Source organism: Delphinus delphis, chromosome 9 (assembly GCF_949987515.2).
Source record: "Delphinus delphis chromosome 9, mDelDel1.2, whole genome shotgun sequence".
Taxonomy (NCBI): Eukaryota; Metazoa; Chordata; class Mammalia; order Artiodactyla; family Delphinidae; genus Delphinus; species Delphinus delphis.
Window position 1 is genome coordinate 8,087,108 of NC_082691.1, and position 19,479 is coordinate 8,106,586.

The window sequence follows — 19,479 nt, forward strand, 5'->3', positions numbered from 1 at the left end:
AGAAAAATATATAGTTTTCCGTAATCTTGTTATTACTATCTCTATCTTCTCCCAAAGGAATTACGTACTAAAAATGGATTTAATTTTTTAAATATGGAGAAATATTGATGAGGTGAGGGGAAATAAGAAAACATTTCTTTTATTGTGTATCCGCGATGTGCACAGCATCATCAAACACATAGTCTCAACGATGACTAAGAGCGAACGCGCTGCTTTCCCCATTTGTATCGTTAAAGAAACACTTAGAAAGGCTCTGGGGTCACCACGACTCATCAGCCAGCAGTGAGAAAGCCCAGGTTACAGGTGTATGCTTGCTTCCAGAAGCCGTGCCCTTCCCACAGGGCAAGTCTGCTTACCCCAGGGAATGGGTCAGCAAACTTGAAGCAAATCCACTTTTATTTATTTTATTTATTTTTTTTTTATTTTGGCTGCGTTGGGTCTTCGTTGCTGTGTGCAGACTTTCTCTAGTTGCGGTGAGCGGGGGCTACTCTTCGTTGCCGTGCATGGGCTTCTCATTGCGGTGGCTTCTCTTGTTGCGGAGCACGGGCTCTAGGCGTGCAGCCTTCAGTAGTTGTGGCTCGTGGGCTCTAGAGCGCAGGCTCAGTAGTTGTGGCACACGGGCTTAGTTGCTCCGCGGCATGTGGGATCTTCCCGGACCGGGGCTCGAACCCGTGTCCCCTGCATTGGCAGGCGGATTCTAAACCACTGCACCACCAGGGAAGTCCGCAAATCCACTTTTAAACGGAACCACATTTTATAGTAAGTCGTCAGGGGATGGTTTCTTTGAAATTTTATGCCAATAAATTAAACGAAATGACACGAAATTTTGCCTATTTTAATTACATGTAACAAAAAATAATAAATCAAGTGGGAGACAAGGAATAATTTTTCTGACAAAATTAAACGATAGCATGATATGGCCTCTTTTGCTTGATATTTGACAATCATTTCTGCAGAATTATGCAGGGTACCACCAGCTTTCCCAAGGACCCCTTAATCCTTTGACACTCAGGTGGTTCCCTCTTAGGGCACCTGTCCAGTCACTACCCTTGTCCATCAGCTCTTCAAATGTAAACTGGCTGAGCTCTCCCTATGAGCGTCTCCCTTGTCCATAGCTTCTTGCTAGAAACCCCATAGGTTTCTAAAGAAGTAAAATGATCGAAATGTGTATTTCTCTTTCAATTCCTACAGCTGTGCTGGGCCCGGTTCTGAAGGCTGTGCAGTGAGTGGGTAAGTGTGACACTGTATGCGATAACCTGATCAGAAATGACCAAGAGCGCTGTGGGCGAGGGTAGTGCTTTCCCTCTTTTCCGACGGCCCTCTGCCTTGGCTGGTTCTCACTTCACCCTGGGCCAGCCTGGGCATTCCTAGCAGAGCTCACCCTGCCCACGCTGCTGGCTGTGCTTTGGGGCCAGGGGGGAGGGCAGGACAGGAGTGCTGGGCCCCTCCACGCGGACCCAGCCTCACGGCCCAGCGCTTCTACACGCAGCCCTGCTCCCTAGGTCACCAGGGTGGTTGGGTCCTTCTCCTCTTCCAGCTTCCCTCCTCTTTCCTCGCTGACCCAGTTGGCCCTACCACAAACCTGTGTTTGAATGACCCGTCTGTTCAATGACAGAGCTCCACCTTGGGAGACTTTCTCCCCTTACTTCCTTTCCTAAACACAGGACTTCCTTCAGCATTTCAGTTGTGATCCTTTTGCCGTCATTGCCTGAAATGCTGCACAGAGAAAAGCAGAATTGGGACTTCCTGTTCAGACTCATCAGGAAAGAGTGATACTACCAATTAATAATGTCTATCGAAGAATCAGAATTATACACAAGACACTGACCAGTTATCCCCAAACAGCAGCCAAACGTCCAGGAACCTCTGCCATCTCCAGTAATGTTTACAGAATTCCTCCCCTCAACAACCTTCCTCAATGCCAGTCAGCTCAGTCTCTTGCCGAAGAATTAGCCAAGATAACTGATCCCTCCTGCTATCAAGTGAGACATGAAAGACAAATAGGGCAGTTTCTCAAAGATAAAGATTTCCTTTTACGCCCCTCTTCACTTGAGCCACGAGGACACCAGCAAGCTTTGTCCTCTCTTCGTGCTTCAATCAGCGTCTTAGTTATGAGGTTTTCCGTCACATCCCCACCCTGAAACCGGTCAACGACCATTCTTTGTTATATTTTTACCCTTTTAATTCTTTTCTTCTCTTTTCACTCCCCCTACTTCCCATGGAACACATACTCTGTACAAATTATTCCTTATATCTTTCAGTGTCCCCTTCAAAATGGGAAAAACCCATTAATTCAAACTATTAATTGGGAAGATGGTATAACTCAGGAGATGACTTTTGCACTTGCTAAGAAGAAAGTGTCATCAATACCATTTACGTGAAGTACATTTGACCCACTTATGAGAAATCTGTAAGAACACTGGCACATTTTTTTAGGTGCAAACGGTGCTACTGATTAATCTTTGATATTCATTAACATTTCTACCTGAAAATATGAAGTTTGCCAGAAGCTTAGATGGCACAGGTGCTGGAGAATAAAAGCTTTATGAAGATTCTAAATTCAGAATCTACTAATTCAGACGGTTCTTTCCCCGTGAGCTTTAGAACCTGAGTTTTGGGTGTTTGTTGACCCGAGCTCTATGGGGGGAGGGGTGGCTGCAGGATGACATCACTCATCCCTGACAGCTCTGCTGTCCGTGTGGAAATCCTGTCACTTCCTCACCGCCTCCACCCTCATGCTACAGCACTTCCTACGGCTCTGGTCCCATCTTGAAAGCCCCGGACCCCTCGGGAAGTCTCCACAGGTTTGAAAGGGTCCCTCCTTCCAGCCTGGCCAGCAGACATCGCAAGTGTCACGGAGGGCGTGCCTCAAACGCGTGGAGACACTCCGGGGAAGCCACACAGATTCATATGAAAAGCATGGCTGAACTCTGAGTTACTTTTTAAATGATGCGTTTTCTTAATCAACAGATGAAAAGTATGATCCTGTAGGGAGAAGTCCAAATGATACCTCAGTGTAAAACATGCGACAAAGCAGGCTCCTATACTGAAGGAAGTTGGAAACCCTGCCCTGGGGCTCCAAGTCCGCCCTCCTTTCTCCTTTACGAGCTGCGCCGTATTCCACTTTCTGAGCTAGCCCTAAATGACGTCATGCTATTAGAACGTACGGGAAATATGTGAAATGCCAAGAAGGTAACAAACCTCACCCCTTTGCGTGTCCACCTCGTTCCAGGCCGAGGATTCCGTCCATCGCCACCGGGATGGTGGGCGCCCTGCTGCTGGCCCTGGTGCTGGCCCTGGGGGTCGGCCTCTTTCTGCGCAGGCGCCGCATCGTCCGCAAGCGCACGCTGCGCCGGCTGCTGCAGGAGCGCGAGGTGAGCGCCGCGCGCGAGGGGGCGGGGAGGCGCGGCAGCCCGAGGCTTGCGTCTTGAAGATTTATTACTGTGCTCTTTTTATCGCGAGGAAAAAGTCGGAAGAATCTCTGAATGTCCAGTTATAAGCAACTACATGCACATGTTAGTACTTGTATCCAGGGGAATGCAGCTGTGTCTAGGGTAAGTCCCACGGCCGGTTCCCAAGACGGGGCGCCCGCTGCCCACGTGGGGCGGGCGCTCGGGCCGGCCAAGGGGAAGGCTGGCGCGCAGAAACGTGAGCTCAGGAGGTGTTACTTTGGAAAATGCCATTGTCCACACCAGCGGCTGCTCCTTTTGGAGCCACGTTTGTGACCGTGTTGTCCGTGGTTTCTCAACCGGCATCCGTGTCCGACAACGTGTCAGAAGCCAGAGGCCCTGGGAAGAGGGACCCACCGCAGCTACAGCAAAACGGCTGTGAGGGGCCCGACCGGTTAGCAGAGTGACCACCACAGAACACTGTCCTTCCCCAAGTGTTCTCGGCCCGGACACAGAAATAGAAATTGCACTTATTGCAAAGGAGCCGTTCTGTTCAAGGATGCCTTTTTTTGAGGGGGGGAGGGGTCAGTCCCTGTTCCTTCCGAGCGTCTCACCAAGTGCCTTAGAACAGGCGTCCCTGTCTCCGGAGGGAGAGCCGCGAGTTCTGTCCCCTGGTGTCTGGACCTGCCACCCCTCTCCCCGGCCCGGCAGGCATCGTCTCTTCCTCTTGTCTGTCACAGCTTGTCGAGCCTCTGACGCCCAGCGGAGAAGCTCCCAACCAAGCTCTCTTGAGGATCTTAAAGGAGACGGAATTAAAAAAGGTCAAGGTGCTGGGCTCCGGAGCATTCGGCACGGTGTACAAGGTGAGCCCCCCGGGGGTCCCGGGCGCCTTCCGCGGCGGTCTTCATCGTGGTCACGTGCTCTTTGTGTCACTGAGCGTTTAGGAAGAGCCAGTGTTTTTCTCAAGTTGTCTAGAGGAAATCTTTTATAATCCCAGTGACAAGTAACTGGTGCGGTGAGATCTGTACACAGGCACAGACATTTTCAGGAGTTCAGTGTGAGCTTTCCGAGGGGTGGGTGGCACAGGTCCGTCTGAGAGAGGGTTGCCTGTCACGGCACAGCAGCATCTGAATAAAGCCCAGCTCAGAACAGCTTCCTCTTCATTTCTCTCTCCTACATCCCCATTGCATAGTCTGACTGCAGTTAGGCCTAGACCCGGAATCTCAGAATTCTGGACAAAATGACTCACACTGACTGTGTAACTGGCACGAGCTTAGGGGTTTTGTCTAACTGCTCTGATTTCTGGAACGTGATAGCTAAAGAGCTGCTGAGCTGTCGTGACTCCCAGCACCGGTGGCCTTGGGTGCAGAGCCGTGCTCGAGCCCCTCGCCCTTTGGGCTGGGGTCACTAATGCCCAGCCAGCCTAGGAGCCGCCTGTTACGTGTATGACGCTTGCCAGCCAATGTCTTCACCTCTCTTCGTCACAGGGACTCTGGATCCCAGAAGGCGAGAAGGTTAAAATTCCTGTGGCTATCAAGGAATTAAGAGAAGCCACATCTCCAAAAGCCAACAAGGAGATTCTTGATGTGAGTTTCTGCTTTATTCTCTAGCTCTCTGCGGGCCTGGAAGCCAGAAGCCACCTTTCTTCGTGGTTGGCAGCACATTGCTCTGTTTTAGACTCTGTCATCACCGCATTCTAAATGGTCGCTTTTCCTGGCTTTTTTCCTTCTGGCTATAGTTGGTATAATTCTCTCTCGTAGAGAAGACTCACTCTTCCATTCTCTTATCGGCCCCCGAAAGTACGGAAGCCTGCGGTCCCTGGGCATCCACCGGGGGCCGTCCCTGTGCTCATGGCTTTACCCCTGCCGTCTCAGTGACTGCCGCTGGCGGGCCTGTGCTGCTCTAGGTGTTGTGCTCGCCAAGCTTTCAGTGAAGAAACGGAGGCATGAAGCAGCCTGATGCTCAGGGTCACGTGGCTGGGGTAGGATTCCAGCACGTGGTTACTTCTGACTCTGAAATGCATGTTCGTTTTCTTCCACCAGCTAGCTCATCTTTGAAATGGCTTTGTAAAGGTGCCTAGGATTAACACTATGATGCTCTATGAACTCTATAATCTCTTGCTCCCCTTCTGTACTTTCTCTCAAAGTAATTTAAAGGTTATTTCCAGCGACTGCTGATTGCTACTTCATGGACTCTTTGAAATACTCCACAAGATTATTGTTACATGTGTTTACTTGCGATTCTCTTGAACTTTTTCCACCTTCCCCGGACCCTCACTAGCGAGTGAGGGGGCTGCACAGTCTTAGAAAGAGGCTGGATGCAGGAGGGGCCAGCCTGGAGCTGGGCAGAACCCTCTGCAGGTAGAAGCTCAGGAAGCTCCGGTGGACACACCCTTGGGGTCCCGGGCTAACAGCGCTGGCCTCCGCTTGCCGTGGTGGATGTGGGTTTCTCTTGCTCTTGTCCCAAAGCAGAGCCAGTGAAAGAGGAGCTGGAGGGGCTCAGCGGTGAATTAGGGAAACAGTCAATGAAAAAGGAAAACGACTGCCTTTACTGAGTCAAAAATCTAGAGAACTTAGTTCGTGTTACAGCCACGAAGGACAAAGTTCAAATATAACATTTCCCCACTCTTGTATCTAACCCACAGAATATACAGTAAGCAAAGCAAACATGGGCCTTTTTAAAAAAGCGTTCAGACAGTGAGCTTCCCAGGAGCGCACTCTCTCCAACCCCATTTTCTCCAGGCAGCCTCCTCTCCTTTCATCGCAGCAGGAAAGTCCCACCCCAGTATCTTCTACTTGAAGGATGATGTATTAACACAGTGCAACAGAAGGTCTCACACGCTGATGATAGCTTACCAGGCAAAGTTATCTTTCATTTTCACAGTTTACAAATTAACGTACAGTCTGTTAACGTAACGTCGACTCCTGTTTCCATAACCACAAGAAGTACAGCAAACAAGTGATTTGTGAAGTCTCTTCACTTTCAGCCTCTAGCTCCTTCTCCTACACTGTTAAAAAGAAAATCTTTTTGCAGAATTGGCTTCCTTAATTCATTTGTTACTCATTTAAGACATTCTAATAACTTTCACAAAACGGTGTTGAGATGTGAATTTTAACAATATTCACTACGCAGAGTAAGGGCGATTTTGAAGACAGTAGCTATACTTTGGGAAGGAAGTAGCTTCACTGAGAAGGGCCCTCCAGGACCCCTAAAACTGGAGGAAATCTGCGTTCGTGGGCCAGAGTTGGGGTAGAAGATAGAGAAAGGAAAGACTGACAAGGTAAAAAAAAAAAAAAAAAAAGTGTGAAGTCCCATTTCGCCTCTTGCGCTGTCTCTGTCCTGCTCTCCTTCTCTCCCTGCGTCCCCCCACCCACCCCGGTTTCTTCCTCCTGCTCTAACACCTGTCCTGTGGCTGTAACCAGAGGGATGGCAGCCCGAGGCCCTCCGCCTGCTTTTCCCGAAGCTCCCTCTGCCCCACATACACAGGGAGCCTGTCCTCGCAGGGTGGGCGCAGCCGTGGGGAGCCCCTGAGGGAAGGGAAAGCTGAAGCAGCCGCCAGTGATTTGAGGGACAGTTTCAACAGTGAGTTAAAAGGCAAGTTAATTCTGTGACAGGCAGCCCAGGGGGCTGAGCGTGGGCTTTTTTTTTTTTTTTTTTTTGGCGGTACGCGGGCCTCACACTGTTATGACCTCTCCCGTTGCGGAGCACAGGCTCCGGACGCGCAGGCTCAGTGGCCATGGCTCACGGGCCCAGCCGCTCCGCGGCATGTGGGATCCTCCCGGACCGGGGCACGAACCCGTGTTCCCTGCATCGGCAGGCAGACTCTCAACCATTGCGCCACCAGGGAAGCCCTGAGCGTGGGCTTTGAAACACTCACACGCACTTGTAAATGGCTCCAGCAACCCGTACTCTTATTCCCCTACCCAGGCCAGCACTGAGGTCCAGCACACACACCCTCCAGCCCTGGCGCACGCTGCGGTCAGTGGTGGCTTAGTTAATGGGACACTTTCAGAAATATTCTTAAAGTTAAGCGTCTGCCTCTCCTGAAGGAGTTTAAAGTCTAGTGGAATCCTTTTTCCCCAATCTTTAACGTAAACTAGTTCACAGATGAGGGAGACGGCAAGAAGGAAGGCCCCCCAAATTTCAACGGTTGGACAAAATAATAGACTTCCAAGGTCACCGAGCCTCAGAGGCCCTCCTGCCACGTGACTCTGACCTCAGCCTTGGGAGCCTCCGAGCGTGGGCTCTGCCTGCCAGTCTGCACGCCTGGGGGGTGGTGGCCGATCAGAGATGGCTGGGGGATATACCAAGCGTTCTTGCCGTAGGTCACAGTGCACCTTTGAGATTCCAAGAAAAACAAAGCTAAGGACAAAGCTGACGTTAACTCCTGCACACACTGAACAGGACACACCACCAGGCAGCATCCCCATTGTGCCCGGGCTTCGGGAGGCAGAAATCTGTGGCTGTACCAGATTTTAATAGGAGCGGGGTCCTGGCAGGGCTCCAGGCTCTGTGTGGCCGGACACCCACGCCCATGCTCTGCTCCCCGAGCCCCAGGTCAGCTCCCCACGGCCCGCAGCAGATGGGCCGCTCAGACTGCTCTGATCTGCAGATTTCTCTCCCCTCTAAAATGAATACAACATGTTTCCAAGTCTCCACCAGATCTTAAGAAAATAAGAACAGCCAGGGGATTTCTTTGGTGTTATGGTTGTACAGTTTCCCAGACTGGGGGAGAGACGTGATTTGTGCTTTTCTGGCGATCGCACGGCCTATTGATGTTTCCACAGACTTTCCAGCTTAAATTTAGGCAACGGAACGAGAATGCAAAACACATTTATATACGTGCTCTTTCTGTGTCATGAGGTGTGGCGCTTTCTGGTAGCCCATCTGCCGGAGCACTCAACAAGGCCTCGCGGTGCGTGGGGTAAGCGGGGGAGGGCCTGGGTCGGGGGAGCCCCGGGTGTGGGCCCCGCCCTGACATAAGAAATGTGGTCTCTGGTCGTCGTTCACTGGGCCTCAGTTTCCTCTTCAGACAAATAACGGCTTGAGAAGAAACCACTTGCAGGCCTTCTCCAGTGTTAACTTTTTATCAGTAGCCCTTCTCAAAGGTGAAGAGCTGTCAGAAGGTCCATAGCATTAAACACCTGCTCTGCTGTTGTGATGCCGCGTTTGCAACACGGACGAGGAGAAAGGCCGACTGCCTGTGAGAGCAGGGCGTCTCCACTTGGGGCAGCGTCCAGACAGACGGTGGCTCTGCAGCGGATGTCAGAGCTGTGGGTTTCTTTCCGTAGTGGACGTGGCATGGGCTCTGTCTCGTATGATTTCAGTGTCGTTCGGCCGTGGTGTTTCTGAGGCAGCTCTGTGCCTAGAGATGTGTTGGGCAGCACGGGAAGGACGTAGCAGGAGCAGGTGTTGGGGAGGTGAGGTGATAAATGAGCCCCAGCTCTGTGCATCTCACACGGCACACCTGCCCCGGGTGAGGCCCGAGGGTTGGCATCTCTGGCAAGTTCGCAGGCCGTACTGAGCCTGCTCCCCCGAGGGAGAAACTGCAAGATGCCAGGGGAGTTTAACTTAGGTTGGGGCTCAGGGATGCCCTCTGAGGAGGGGTCAGCCAGGGAAAGAGGAGGTGGAAGGGCATTCCAGACAAAGGCCCTCCCGGGTGCGGGCGAGCAGAGTTGGGGAGCAGAGAAGAAGGAGGACCGGGGGTCTGTGGGAGGAGAGGCTTTGCGAGGCCTGGCGGGCTCCCCAGGAAGAGTGAGGCCAGGGGAGGGGTTCAGGCTATCACGTTTGTGTTTAGGGATGTGTGTACGTGCCCCTCCACCTGTCTGTCACCACTGTCACCTCTGGCTCCTGCGGTGCCTGCCCCAGCATCCCCCCTGGCGTGCCTTCACCTGGCCCAGGCCGTGTTCCCTTCTGCACAGAGGGCCCACACCCCCGAGCACAGCAGCAGTCAGGTGGGGAGAGGCGCCTCTGAACTTTCTCTTGGAGACCAGGTGGTCCCTTCTGTGTCTGTATAAAAAAGGTGCCCCCCCTTTGGATTCTAAAGGCAAAGAGATGGAGTTTCTTGGTGGAAATTGAGGATTCCCTAATTCTTAGACAAAAGCGAGGCCCAGTTATGTGCATGGTTGTAAATGAAATCCGCTTCCTCCGCCCAAGGACAGCAGAAGGGTTCAGATAAAGTCCATGGCTGTGGGTCTGTGCCGGGCTCCCGCCACGGCAGCCTCCGAATTAGCAGGGGCGGGGCTGTGGGGAGTGGGTTCTGCAGAGCAGCATGGATTTCCCTTCCCAAGACTGAGGCGGGGCGACACAGACCACCTCTTCAGAAATGAATCCTGGGCCGCCAGCAGAGTCTGCGATCGCTGTAGGTGTAACGTCCTCCGTCCGGTTCAGAGCCAGAAACGGTGCACTGAAAGGGCTTCTCTGCTGTGCGTGGCAGCGGTGCCCGTGGTCCTGGCAGTGCGGGGGGGGGGGGGGGGGTGGCTCCCCCCTCTGCCCCCGGTGCTCTGTGGGGAGGTGAGGTCCCCCTCCCTCTCCCGACCCCCCCCCCCCCACCAGAGCTCTCAGCATCTCCTTCCACGGTGCCCAAGGCCGGGGTTCCAGAGTCAGCGGGCAAGTCTTCACCAGGGTGTGGGCCCCAAGCACGGGTTCCCACCGGCCCTGACACCATTTTAAGCGGCGGCATCTTTGGCTTTGAGGTGGAGGTCTTCGTAAGGGCTCAGCAACGCCCAAACTTGGAGACGTCAGGTCTCATTTTCACCCAACGCTTTGCCGATGGGAGCGCGGCCCGGGCCTCTCTGTGATGCAGAATCCGCATGTGCACTCAGAGGACGCCGTCTCCCGTCAAGCCACTCCACAGCCTCGCGTGCAAGAGACCCCACGGGAACGTCCACTGCGCTAGACGTTTCACGGGCACCCTTGTCCTCCACACGCGCACATTTCCAAACTCAACATCGTGTTCGACTTCTGTACCCGGAAATGGTCTGTCTGCCTGTTCCTTTAGCCACGGCGGGGAGCCCTTCTGATGCGCCCTCTCCTCCTCTCCCCCCCAGGAAGCCTACGTGATGGCCAGTGTGGACAATCCGCACGTGTGCCGCCTCCTGGGCATCTGCCTGACGTCCACGGTGCAGCTCATCACGCAGCTCATGCCCTTCGGCTGCCTGCTGGACTACGTCCGCGAGCACAAGGACAACATCGGCTCCCAGCACCTGCTCAACTGGTGCGTGCAGATCGCAAAGGTAAATCAGAGGAGCGTGCTCGGAGCAGGCGCCCAGCTCTGCAGGGAGGGCAGGCAGGGCCACGAGGCAGCGCTGGTGGCTGCCGTCGCTTCGCCGCCCCAGCCTCACCTCCTGGGATGATGCGATCCTGAGGGAGAGCCCCGGAGAACAGCGGCAGAGGGGAAATAAAGACAACCGAGAAATTAATCATTACGTTCTCCATCCTCGGACAGCATAGAGTTTGCCAAGAGGGTGTGTGTATGTGTGTTCACGTGCATGTACGTGGCATGCAGTCTTCTTTAGTTTGGATTGAATTGAATCGGTTGTCCTTTGCATCAGATCGGTGCCTATCCCACTGCACGTTGAAAATCTAATTATTCAGCTACGTTTGCACAGTTTTCTCTGCACTGGGGGCTCTCAGTACGGTTGATGTTAGTGTTCTTGTTTCCCTGGCATTCTTTTTGTTGAATTTGGAGCAGAGGAGGAGGTGTGGCTTTCACCCAGGCAGGACTTGATCACAAGGCCAGCAAACCAGGCCAAGGCTGTCAGGTGACAGTGGCCGGGTGGACAGACAGGTGCTGGCTCTGACGTGCGGTGGCAGGAGGTGAACAGACGTTTCTGCTGCTTCACGGGGCTCCGTAGGCGTCCCCCTGTCGACAGGCAAGATCCGGAGCGAGGGAGGGGCTGAGGGGGCAGACAGTGGCCAGGTGGGGCTGAGACCAGGAGCACAGCAATGAGCCAGGTGTTAGCTGCTCATACGGCCTCACAAGGACTGTTCTTCCATTTCAGATCTCCCTCTCTTCAGGCCAGTAGTGCATCAGTTGTCTGCAACCCGACTTGCTAAATTCTGTTTCTCCTGACAGTGGGTATACCGTTCACTCCGCTGAATGAATGGAATCTGTGGGCAGGCCCCGCCCTCAGCCCCGGGGCGGGTGTTGGGAGCCTGCAGGAACCAGGGAGGACAGGGCACCCCTCATCCCCCAGGCCCCATCCAGGTCCTGGTTGCTCGCCTCACCCAGGGCGGCAGCACCCTCGGTCCTGCAGATTTCCTCCTGAGGATGCTCTGAACTCGCTCGCTCAACCCCCAGCAGGCGTAGAAGGTGACTAAAGACACGAAAACGTGTTCTGGGCTCTGCCCAGCCTGCAGCCGCCTGAGACGCTCGCTACAGGACGGGCTCCTCTGGGGTCAGCGGTGCAGGGTGAGGCTGGCGGTGGGAGGCCGCCTCAACCCTCTTCTTCCAGTGCCCGTCGGGGTCGCTGTCTCAGCCACAGCCCCGGAGGCTCTGGCACGCGGTGGTGTGGGTGTGCCTCTCGGACGCCCGCCCATCGCGCGGTGCTCTCGGCGTAACCCCGGTCACAGAGCAGAGGAGTCACATGGCCGCTGCTAGGCAGTGGTCCTGGTAGAGCCTGTGCGCCTCGCGTGCTGTGGTCTCATGAAAAGGCTGGTTATTTCTCTGTCTGACCGTGTTAGTTTCCTAGGGCTGCCACCAAAAAGCACGACAAACTTAGTGGCTTACCACAACAGAAGCTTACTCATAGTTCTGGAGGTCAGAAGTTCCAAATCAAGGTGTCAGAAGGGCCGTGCCCCTCCCAAGGCTCTAGGGGAGAATCCTTCCTCCCTCCCCAGCTCTGGTGGCTCCAGGTCCCTCCCGTCTCTGCCCGGTCTTCACGTGGCCTCCTGCCCTAGGCCTGAGTCCAGATCACCCTCTCTCTTAGCAGACACCAGTCTTTCCTAAATCCAGGAGGACTTCATCTCGAGGTCTTTAACTGATTAGATCTGCAAAACCCTATGTCTAAAGAAGGTTACATTCTGGGGTGCTGGGTAGGCATGAGATCTGGGAGGACGCTGTCCAGCCCAGGACAGAGGCTGGGGTCGGGGAGGAGGTCGTTAGCCCCAAGTAGTTTTCGCTGAATATGGCATTTTTCCTGGAGGTTTACTCGTGTCCTGACTCCTGTCCCCAGAAATTCTTCCTTAGTCTCTTCCCTGATGAGCTAAGGCAGGAGAATCACCAAAGCTATCCCCTTCCACCCCAGGCAGCCTCTGTTACCTTGCTTAACTTGCTTTATTTTTTAAAAACACATCTTGATACCTGCGAAGACCTGGTTTATTTACTTGTTTAACTTGAAACGGGGAGGTGAGCTCCGTCAGAGCCAGGCCTTGGCTGCCGCTGCCCCGGTCAGGCAGGGCGGCCAGAGCTCTGCACGCCTGCCTGGGTGAAGAGGCCCAGCTCACCAGAGGCTGCCTGGGTATTTAGCATATTGTGATTATCTTGTGTCAGTTGGCAGCTCCACAAAAGTGACTTACGTGATGCGACGCATAGCCTTGGCAAGTTCTGCCCAGTACGGAACCGGGCTTGTGACTCTGGGAGATTCACAACTCAATTCTGGCTTTTCTTAGGCGAGTTGTCTCTCTCTGGCCGCAGAAGGGCCTCTGCCGTCTGTCCTCCCGGCAGCGAGAACGGTGCTGGGTAGCCTCTGTGAGGTGCCCACTCGGGCCCCAGTACGCACCCCATGCTCACCTCTCTGGTTTTCTCGCCATATTTTGACTAATTTAAGTTAGATTCATGACGAAAATCTAAGCTGAAACATTGTCTCATTCTGGTTCTACATCGACTTTCTCTCCCTAGAGCAGCGTCTCCTATTTCCGGTCCTCTCTCGTTCATGAGCTTTTCCCCTTCTCTCCTTGGCAACCCTACATTCAGATCTGCCTGCTCACAAGTGTCTGCATAGATGGAAGTTTATTTGACCCCAAAAATCAGTCCTCTGCCAGCACGAGGAAGAAACAAACACCTGGCCACGGCAGTGCCCGCCACAGGGCGAGTTCAGCTGTGCCTGGGCCCTGGTCAGCCATGAGTTTCCAAAGTTCCTGAGTTGACTTTCCAGGGCCTGCAAGTTTTCCAAGACAGTGCTCTAGATAATATTACTCAGAATTTCACCTTGTTATTTCAATCCGCTGCTCTGCCTGTTGAACTCTGTTTAGGTTCACTTTCATCCGAAGTCGGTTCACGTTGCAGCTGTTAGATTTGTCTGCGACGGAGCTGCTGCTCCCTGTTTCACAAGAGAAACCTAAGGCACTGTACTTGAATAGCTGTGGCGCTGCAGTGTCTGTCCTTGCAGGGAAAGGAAAGTAATGGTTTCTTCAGCTGTAAAGAGAGAAATTTGCTCTTGGGTTAGTGACTGTTTACCTAAGGATTGAACAGTTTTCTCTGTAAAAGTTAGAAGTGAAACTACCCAGAAACACTTAGTGGCTGACCAGAAACTAATCTTGGTGGCGTTTTCGAGGTGAGATTTATTGACTTACAAATGTCCTCCCTGATTCACAAAGGCACAGGCTCTCTTGGGAAGTTTTCCAGGATTGATGGAGACCTGGGTACCATTACGCAGGTTTATTGTCCTGGCTAAACTGCTAAGAGGACAAATAAAATTATATCACAGGCAAGAGAAAAAAAGAAAAAAAAAACAGAGGTGGCCTAGTGGGGAATCTTGCTGGGGTTGGGAAAGCAGAGGTGCCCTTCCACACAGGGTGAGAGTGGATTCTAGACTCAAGTCTCAGGAGGCCGTCGAGACGTCACCTGCTCCCTCATCACCGCTTCCTAAGCTCCTGGCTCGGGAAGGTACAGGGGGCTCTCACTCACGGGGAGTGACTTAGGTGCTTCGGAAAGTGTATGCATTCTTCCTGGCTGCATAAGCCAGCTAGTGAATCCCAAAATAATTAGATGGGATAATAATGTAGTAAAATGTTAGCATGCAAAAGACGCTGTCTGTCATCAATTCAGTTTAGAGAACACCGCTGCCGCGCCAGGCTCATTCCTCTTAGAGCACCGCAGAGCACGTGACTGCCAACTCCTGCATAAATCAGCTCTCTAGGCTGTGATTAATTTCACATTTTCACAAACCTTTGGGACCACAGAGCTTTCTTTCACCTAACTTGGATTAAGATCTCACAGAAGTGAGTTTTTAGAGAGACGATATATGTTTCAGATACTTGACCAGGCCCTGGTGAGGTTTGAAGGTAGCTGGGGGCTGGGGTCGAGGGGTGGGTGGATGCTGTCAGAAGGAAACCGACCACAACTTCACAAGCACTGAACTACACCTAGTTCATTCTATAAGATGAGACTTAATAAGGATGAACTTCAGAAAACATTCCATTCGAAGGATCCATTTTTTAAGCAGATGGGATACTTAGTTTGGTCTAAACTCATCTGAAAAAGCCCCAGCGTTTTCACTGCTCAGACATTTATAGGCGCTTTCAGGGCACGAGAGCAGCGAAGGGAAGACCCATCCGGGTGAGGAGAGGAAGGTGGTCCTGCCGATGACGTAGCAGAGCATGCTGGCCACTCGTGTCTGAGTCTAGGTCACGACACCCACATCGACAAATTAGAGCCTGGTCGTGAGAGATGAGCAGGGGTGGGAGAGAATGAAAATCATGCTGGAAGAGGGGCCGGAAGAGGGGCTGTTGTCTGCGCAGCCTTCGGGGGCAGGGGGAGACGCTGACGGTCCTGTGCACGGCCTCCTGTCTGGGCCCAGGTGGCTCTGGCCTTCACGCCCATGTCTGCTCCCCCATCGCCTGGCTTTCCTGTGCGCCACATCAGGACTCCTGGAGGTGAAAGGTGAGGTTCCAGGCAGCCCCCACCCTGCTGACTAACTGCAGCCTGAGGGTGGTGATTCAGCCTCCGGCCTCCAGCCTCCATCCACCCGGCTAGAGAGGAAGACGCTTCCTAAGAGCTGATTCAGCGGCAGAGCAGGTACCTGCGTGAAACCCTGGGCAGCAAGACCGCAGACAGGGACACAGCCACACAGCAGATCCGGTTACCAGATAGTCTACTTATTTGAATTATTTTTTTATTTATTCTCACATCGTTCCACAAGACTACAGTTGAACTTAACCTAAACGATCACTTTACAGTATGTCACTATAAAGCCAAAAGTTGTCGTACTGTTAAAGTACATTCATCAACTTCTGGTCATTTCACTTGGTGATTTCTTGAGCATATATCTGTCAGTGTCAGGTATCATGTGAAATACTTATATAAAGAAGACAGAATTTCCTATCTCCCCAAACTTGCAAACAGATGAGGAGAACAGATCCATACAGAGGTAACAGTGCAGCAGGAAATGAGTGGGTCAGAGCAGGAGAGCCGAGGGACCAGACTCCCAGAGGCTGCTCTGGGCGTCACATGGGCATGGCCAGGTGGGCTCAGTCGGCCAGCCAAGCGCCAGGTGCGGGGACGGCAGTGGTGAGGCAGCCGCCCTGCACCCTCGGGAGCCTGGACGTGGCTCTGGTGCTGTGCACACGAGTGAGAGCCCGTCCCTGTCCTGGGGACCATCTGAGGCAGCAGTGAGAGGTGGCCAAGAGACACTGAGGGCTGCCGGAGGGGAGGGGAGACCCCGCAGGAACCCACAAGCGCAGCTTCATCACGAAAGCAAAGGGCGCCGCGCGGGAAGTTATTCGTGATCAGACTTCGTTGGGAAGTGTAGCAGGACGTGGCAGCAGCCTAATTCCAGGTCATGGCACAGGGGTGGAGAAGAGAGGATGGATTTCACATTTAGGAGGAAATGATGGCAATCAGCACTGAGGGAGGACTCTCTGGGCCCCGTCCTAAGTGCTCCATGTTGATGAACTCACTTAATCCTCTGAGTAGCCCGTTTTACATTGGGGGAGAGTGAGGCAAGGGGTGTTGAAGTAACTTGCCCAGGTCTCAAGCTAGGAAGTAGCAAAATCAAGATTCCACCCCAGGGCTCCTTGCTCCCAAGTCTGTGCTTTTCCCCAGCACTTGATGTCACGGGTCAGAGTGGAGCCCACAGGCTGGTGAGCCTAGCAGGCCTCCTGTCCCTACACAGCAGGAGGTTGGGGCCTGGAATAGGAAATTCGGACACTTCCCTGCCTCTTCTGAGGGCAGGGGTTCGGTGGTGTGGACGCCGTGCTTTGCTTTACTCTGCCAGAACCTTCTGCCTACCCCCCGCTTCCTATCCTGCCACCTCCGTAGTCACCAAGTCAGTGTCCGCCCCCACTACCCACCACTGCCCCACATGGTGGTGAAAAAATACACTAGAAATGCAGCGCATTCCTGCCTCTTGCTCTGGGCGCCTCCTAAGTTGCAGGGTGCTGCAGGGCCTGGGAATACGGTCCGTATGTGTCACACCCAGCCCAGGCCTCTCTCCTTCCCCGGGCGTTGTGCGAGGAAAGTCTTTAAAACCCTCGTGAAGCGTCCTGTGTCTCCTGTGCGTTCAGGTCCCAGGGTGGCTCTTCAGATCCCCTTTTAACCTCAGGATTGCCGCATCCATCCTAGCTGTCCTGCGTTAACTAGCAAAATAAATACGTTCCATTCAGTTAAAGTGAGGATCTCAGAGAGAATGCATTTCCGAGAGGCCCCATGAGGCTGACGCTGATGATGTTGCTTCCTGTGGTTCTGTTTGGATTCTGAGAGTTTACGAGCGATGTCAGGGCTCTTATCTTTGGTGCTGGTTAAACTATAACTCTGCTGGGCCTAGAGTTATAACTGAGATGGCCTTTCAAACCGCCATATTATGTGGGACAGAGACCAAGGAATAGAGTTTTATCTAAGTTCAAATGAGTCTAATCTTGTCCCAAAATTATGTCTGATTTAAATCCCTCTAGCTGTGTGCTCCAGACACGTACTGCTCTTTCCTGCCCTTTCCCAAGCCTTCTCTGAAGGCTGGTGTTACGAGAAAACGTTGCAGTGCGTTGCAGTTGCTCTGCTCATCTGAGGTGGGTGGGGGTGGGTGGGGAGGGAGGGGCGGGGGTGGAGCTAGTTCCTTTGTTAGATTCCCATCCACCTGCCCTCGGGCACGCTCAGCTCCGAGGCACAGGGCCAAGATGCTGGGGTGTGGCATCCGTCGGAAACAATCTCTGGGTCTGCAGACAAGTCTCACTTGGAGGCCCCAGCGGGAAATTAAGGGCACGGTCCCAGTGGTGGCCTCAGAGCCCTAGGGCCCTGGGGCAGCTGTCGAGGCTGTTGTGTGGCTACCGGACCTCCCAGCACCAGGAGAGGCATCTTCGCAGGTGTGTTTGAAGTGCCTGGCTCGGAACTGTCGGCCGCTATTATCATTCATTCATCCCTTCCTTCCGTCATCTTCAGCGAGCTTTTGTAAAAAATGTATCCAGTGCACCAGATCCTCTGTTAGGCACGTAAAGAGGCAGAAAGAAAGTTCACGATGATAGTTAAATGTAGCTGGAAATGCCCTCTGAAGTCCTCCTGTGGGCTTAGTGAACAAATTTTCCTTTTTGTGCCCCGTGAAGCCCCGTGAAGCGGGGGAGGTGCCAGGGAGTAGGAAGTCCTCCTCTGCTAGGAAGCCCTGCTTCTGTCTCCCTCTCCACGCTCCATCCCGAAGGAATGATTCCTAACCTGGAAGTGCTATTCCAGGGAAGCACCTGCCCACCTCCTCTTGAATAGACACGAGCCCATTAACCTTATTTCCCGACACCTGAGACATCTTAGAAAGGAACCATTTAAATCAAACAGCATCTTAAACATTCAGGAGCTTTCTAGATAATACAGTGGACACGTGGGAATCTTTTTCTTTTCCCCCAAGAAAAGAAAAACATTAAAGGCTTCGAAAATAGCCCTCAAAGACTAACTCCTGGGTAGTGTCTTTATAAGATCCTGTTTTCCTGTGATGGCTAGTTTAACTCTAGAAGGAAAATTTGTAAACTTCACTTTGATGTGACAAGTTAATTAGTAATTTTTACCTAATATCTTATGCAAAAGGAAGCAATGAATTTGCCAGAAAATTTGGGATCTATCCTTATCTACAGAGGTATTCCCTGCATTTGCACTAAAATGAAGAGAGCTACATGCAAAAGGCTCAAGAGTAATGCAGAGTTGGTTTTGCCCATTCATTTCCATTTTGTGCCCTTCGGTAAGCATTTCTGTGGTGCCTTCCCTTCACTGGAGGAGAGTTCATGGGTGTCGGCTGTAAAGGAGGCTGGAAATGTGGTCCACCTCCCTGGCTGGGGAGAGGAGAGGCGCCTTTGTGAGCAAGTAGGAGAGGACGTGGTTCCAGCCACATGAGCCGTGTGCAGAACTTGACCCTCCAGCTTGGCTTCTCCTGCCTGCCCGTCTGGCCCTGCACAGGGGCGAGGGCTGCCAAGCTCATGTCAACGGGTTAGAGCTTGCGAGGGTCCAAGGGAAGCTTGGCTCAGCTGGGCAGGCTTCAAGCCATGAATAGGGGCAGGGAGTGAGCCCGCCTGTCAGGGGAGAAAGGGCAGGTGACAGAGACACCAAGGAGGCTGTGGACAAGGGCTAGAGGTGAGGGGTCACACAGTTAGCCCTTCGTAGCCGGGGTCCTGCATCTGCAGAGTCAGCCAACCGTGGATCAAAAATATGTGGGAAGAAAATTCCAGAAAGCTCCAAAAAACAAAAGTTGAATTGGCTGGATGCAAGCAACTGTTTACATAGCATTTACATTATGTTTACAAGTATGTACATTGTATGAGGTGTTATAAGTAATCTAGTGGTGACTTAAAGTATGCAAGAGGATGTGTGTAGGTAACAAACACTTGCTCCATTTTTTATAAGGGACTTGAATATCTACGGATTTTGGTTAGGGGGGGTGGCAGGGAGAGGGGGTCCCGGAACCAGTCTCATGGGTACCAAGGGCTGACGGTACCTCCGAGGATTCACTATGTGTCGGGCACTGCGCTGGGCACTTCTCAAGTATTCTGTCTTTCTGTCTCTTCCAGCCTTGATTCTGATTACAGCAGTTGTGGAGGCAGCCAGGGAGGGGGTAGGGAGTGGCACCTTGTATCCATAAAAGCAAATTCAACATCCATGTGATTTCAATTTCAAAAAGAGAAAATAAAACAGGACCGAAACCTTCACTGGTAGTGAATCACGTACGACGCTCCAGGAAAG

General features: G+C 52.7%; 1 protein-coding gene across 3 annotated transcripts in view; it reads left to right on the forward strand.

The window, feature by feature from the left end:
• Positions 1-19,479, forward strand: part of EGFR (epidermal growth factor receptor) — a 190,633-nt gene that overhangs the window by 154,751 nt on the left and 16,403 nt on the right. For all 3 annotated transcript variants that reach the window (XM_060020118.1, XM_060020115.1, XM_060020116.1), the window contains exons 16-20: positions 1,192-1,230; positions 3,233-3,374; positions 4,130-4,252; positions 4,877-4,975; positions 10,439-10,624. In XM_060020118.1, the coding sequence (XP_059876101.1) occupies positions 1,192-1,230; positions 3,233-3,374; positions 4,130-4,252; positions 4,877-4,975; positions 10,439-10,624 (589 nt within the window). The remainder of the gene's footprint in view (positions 1-1,191; positions 1,231-3,232; positions 3,375-4,129; positions 4,253-4,876; positions 4,976-10,438; positions 10,625-19,479) is intronic.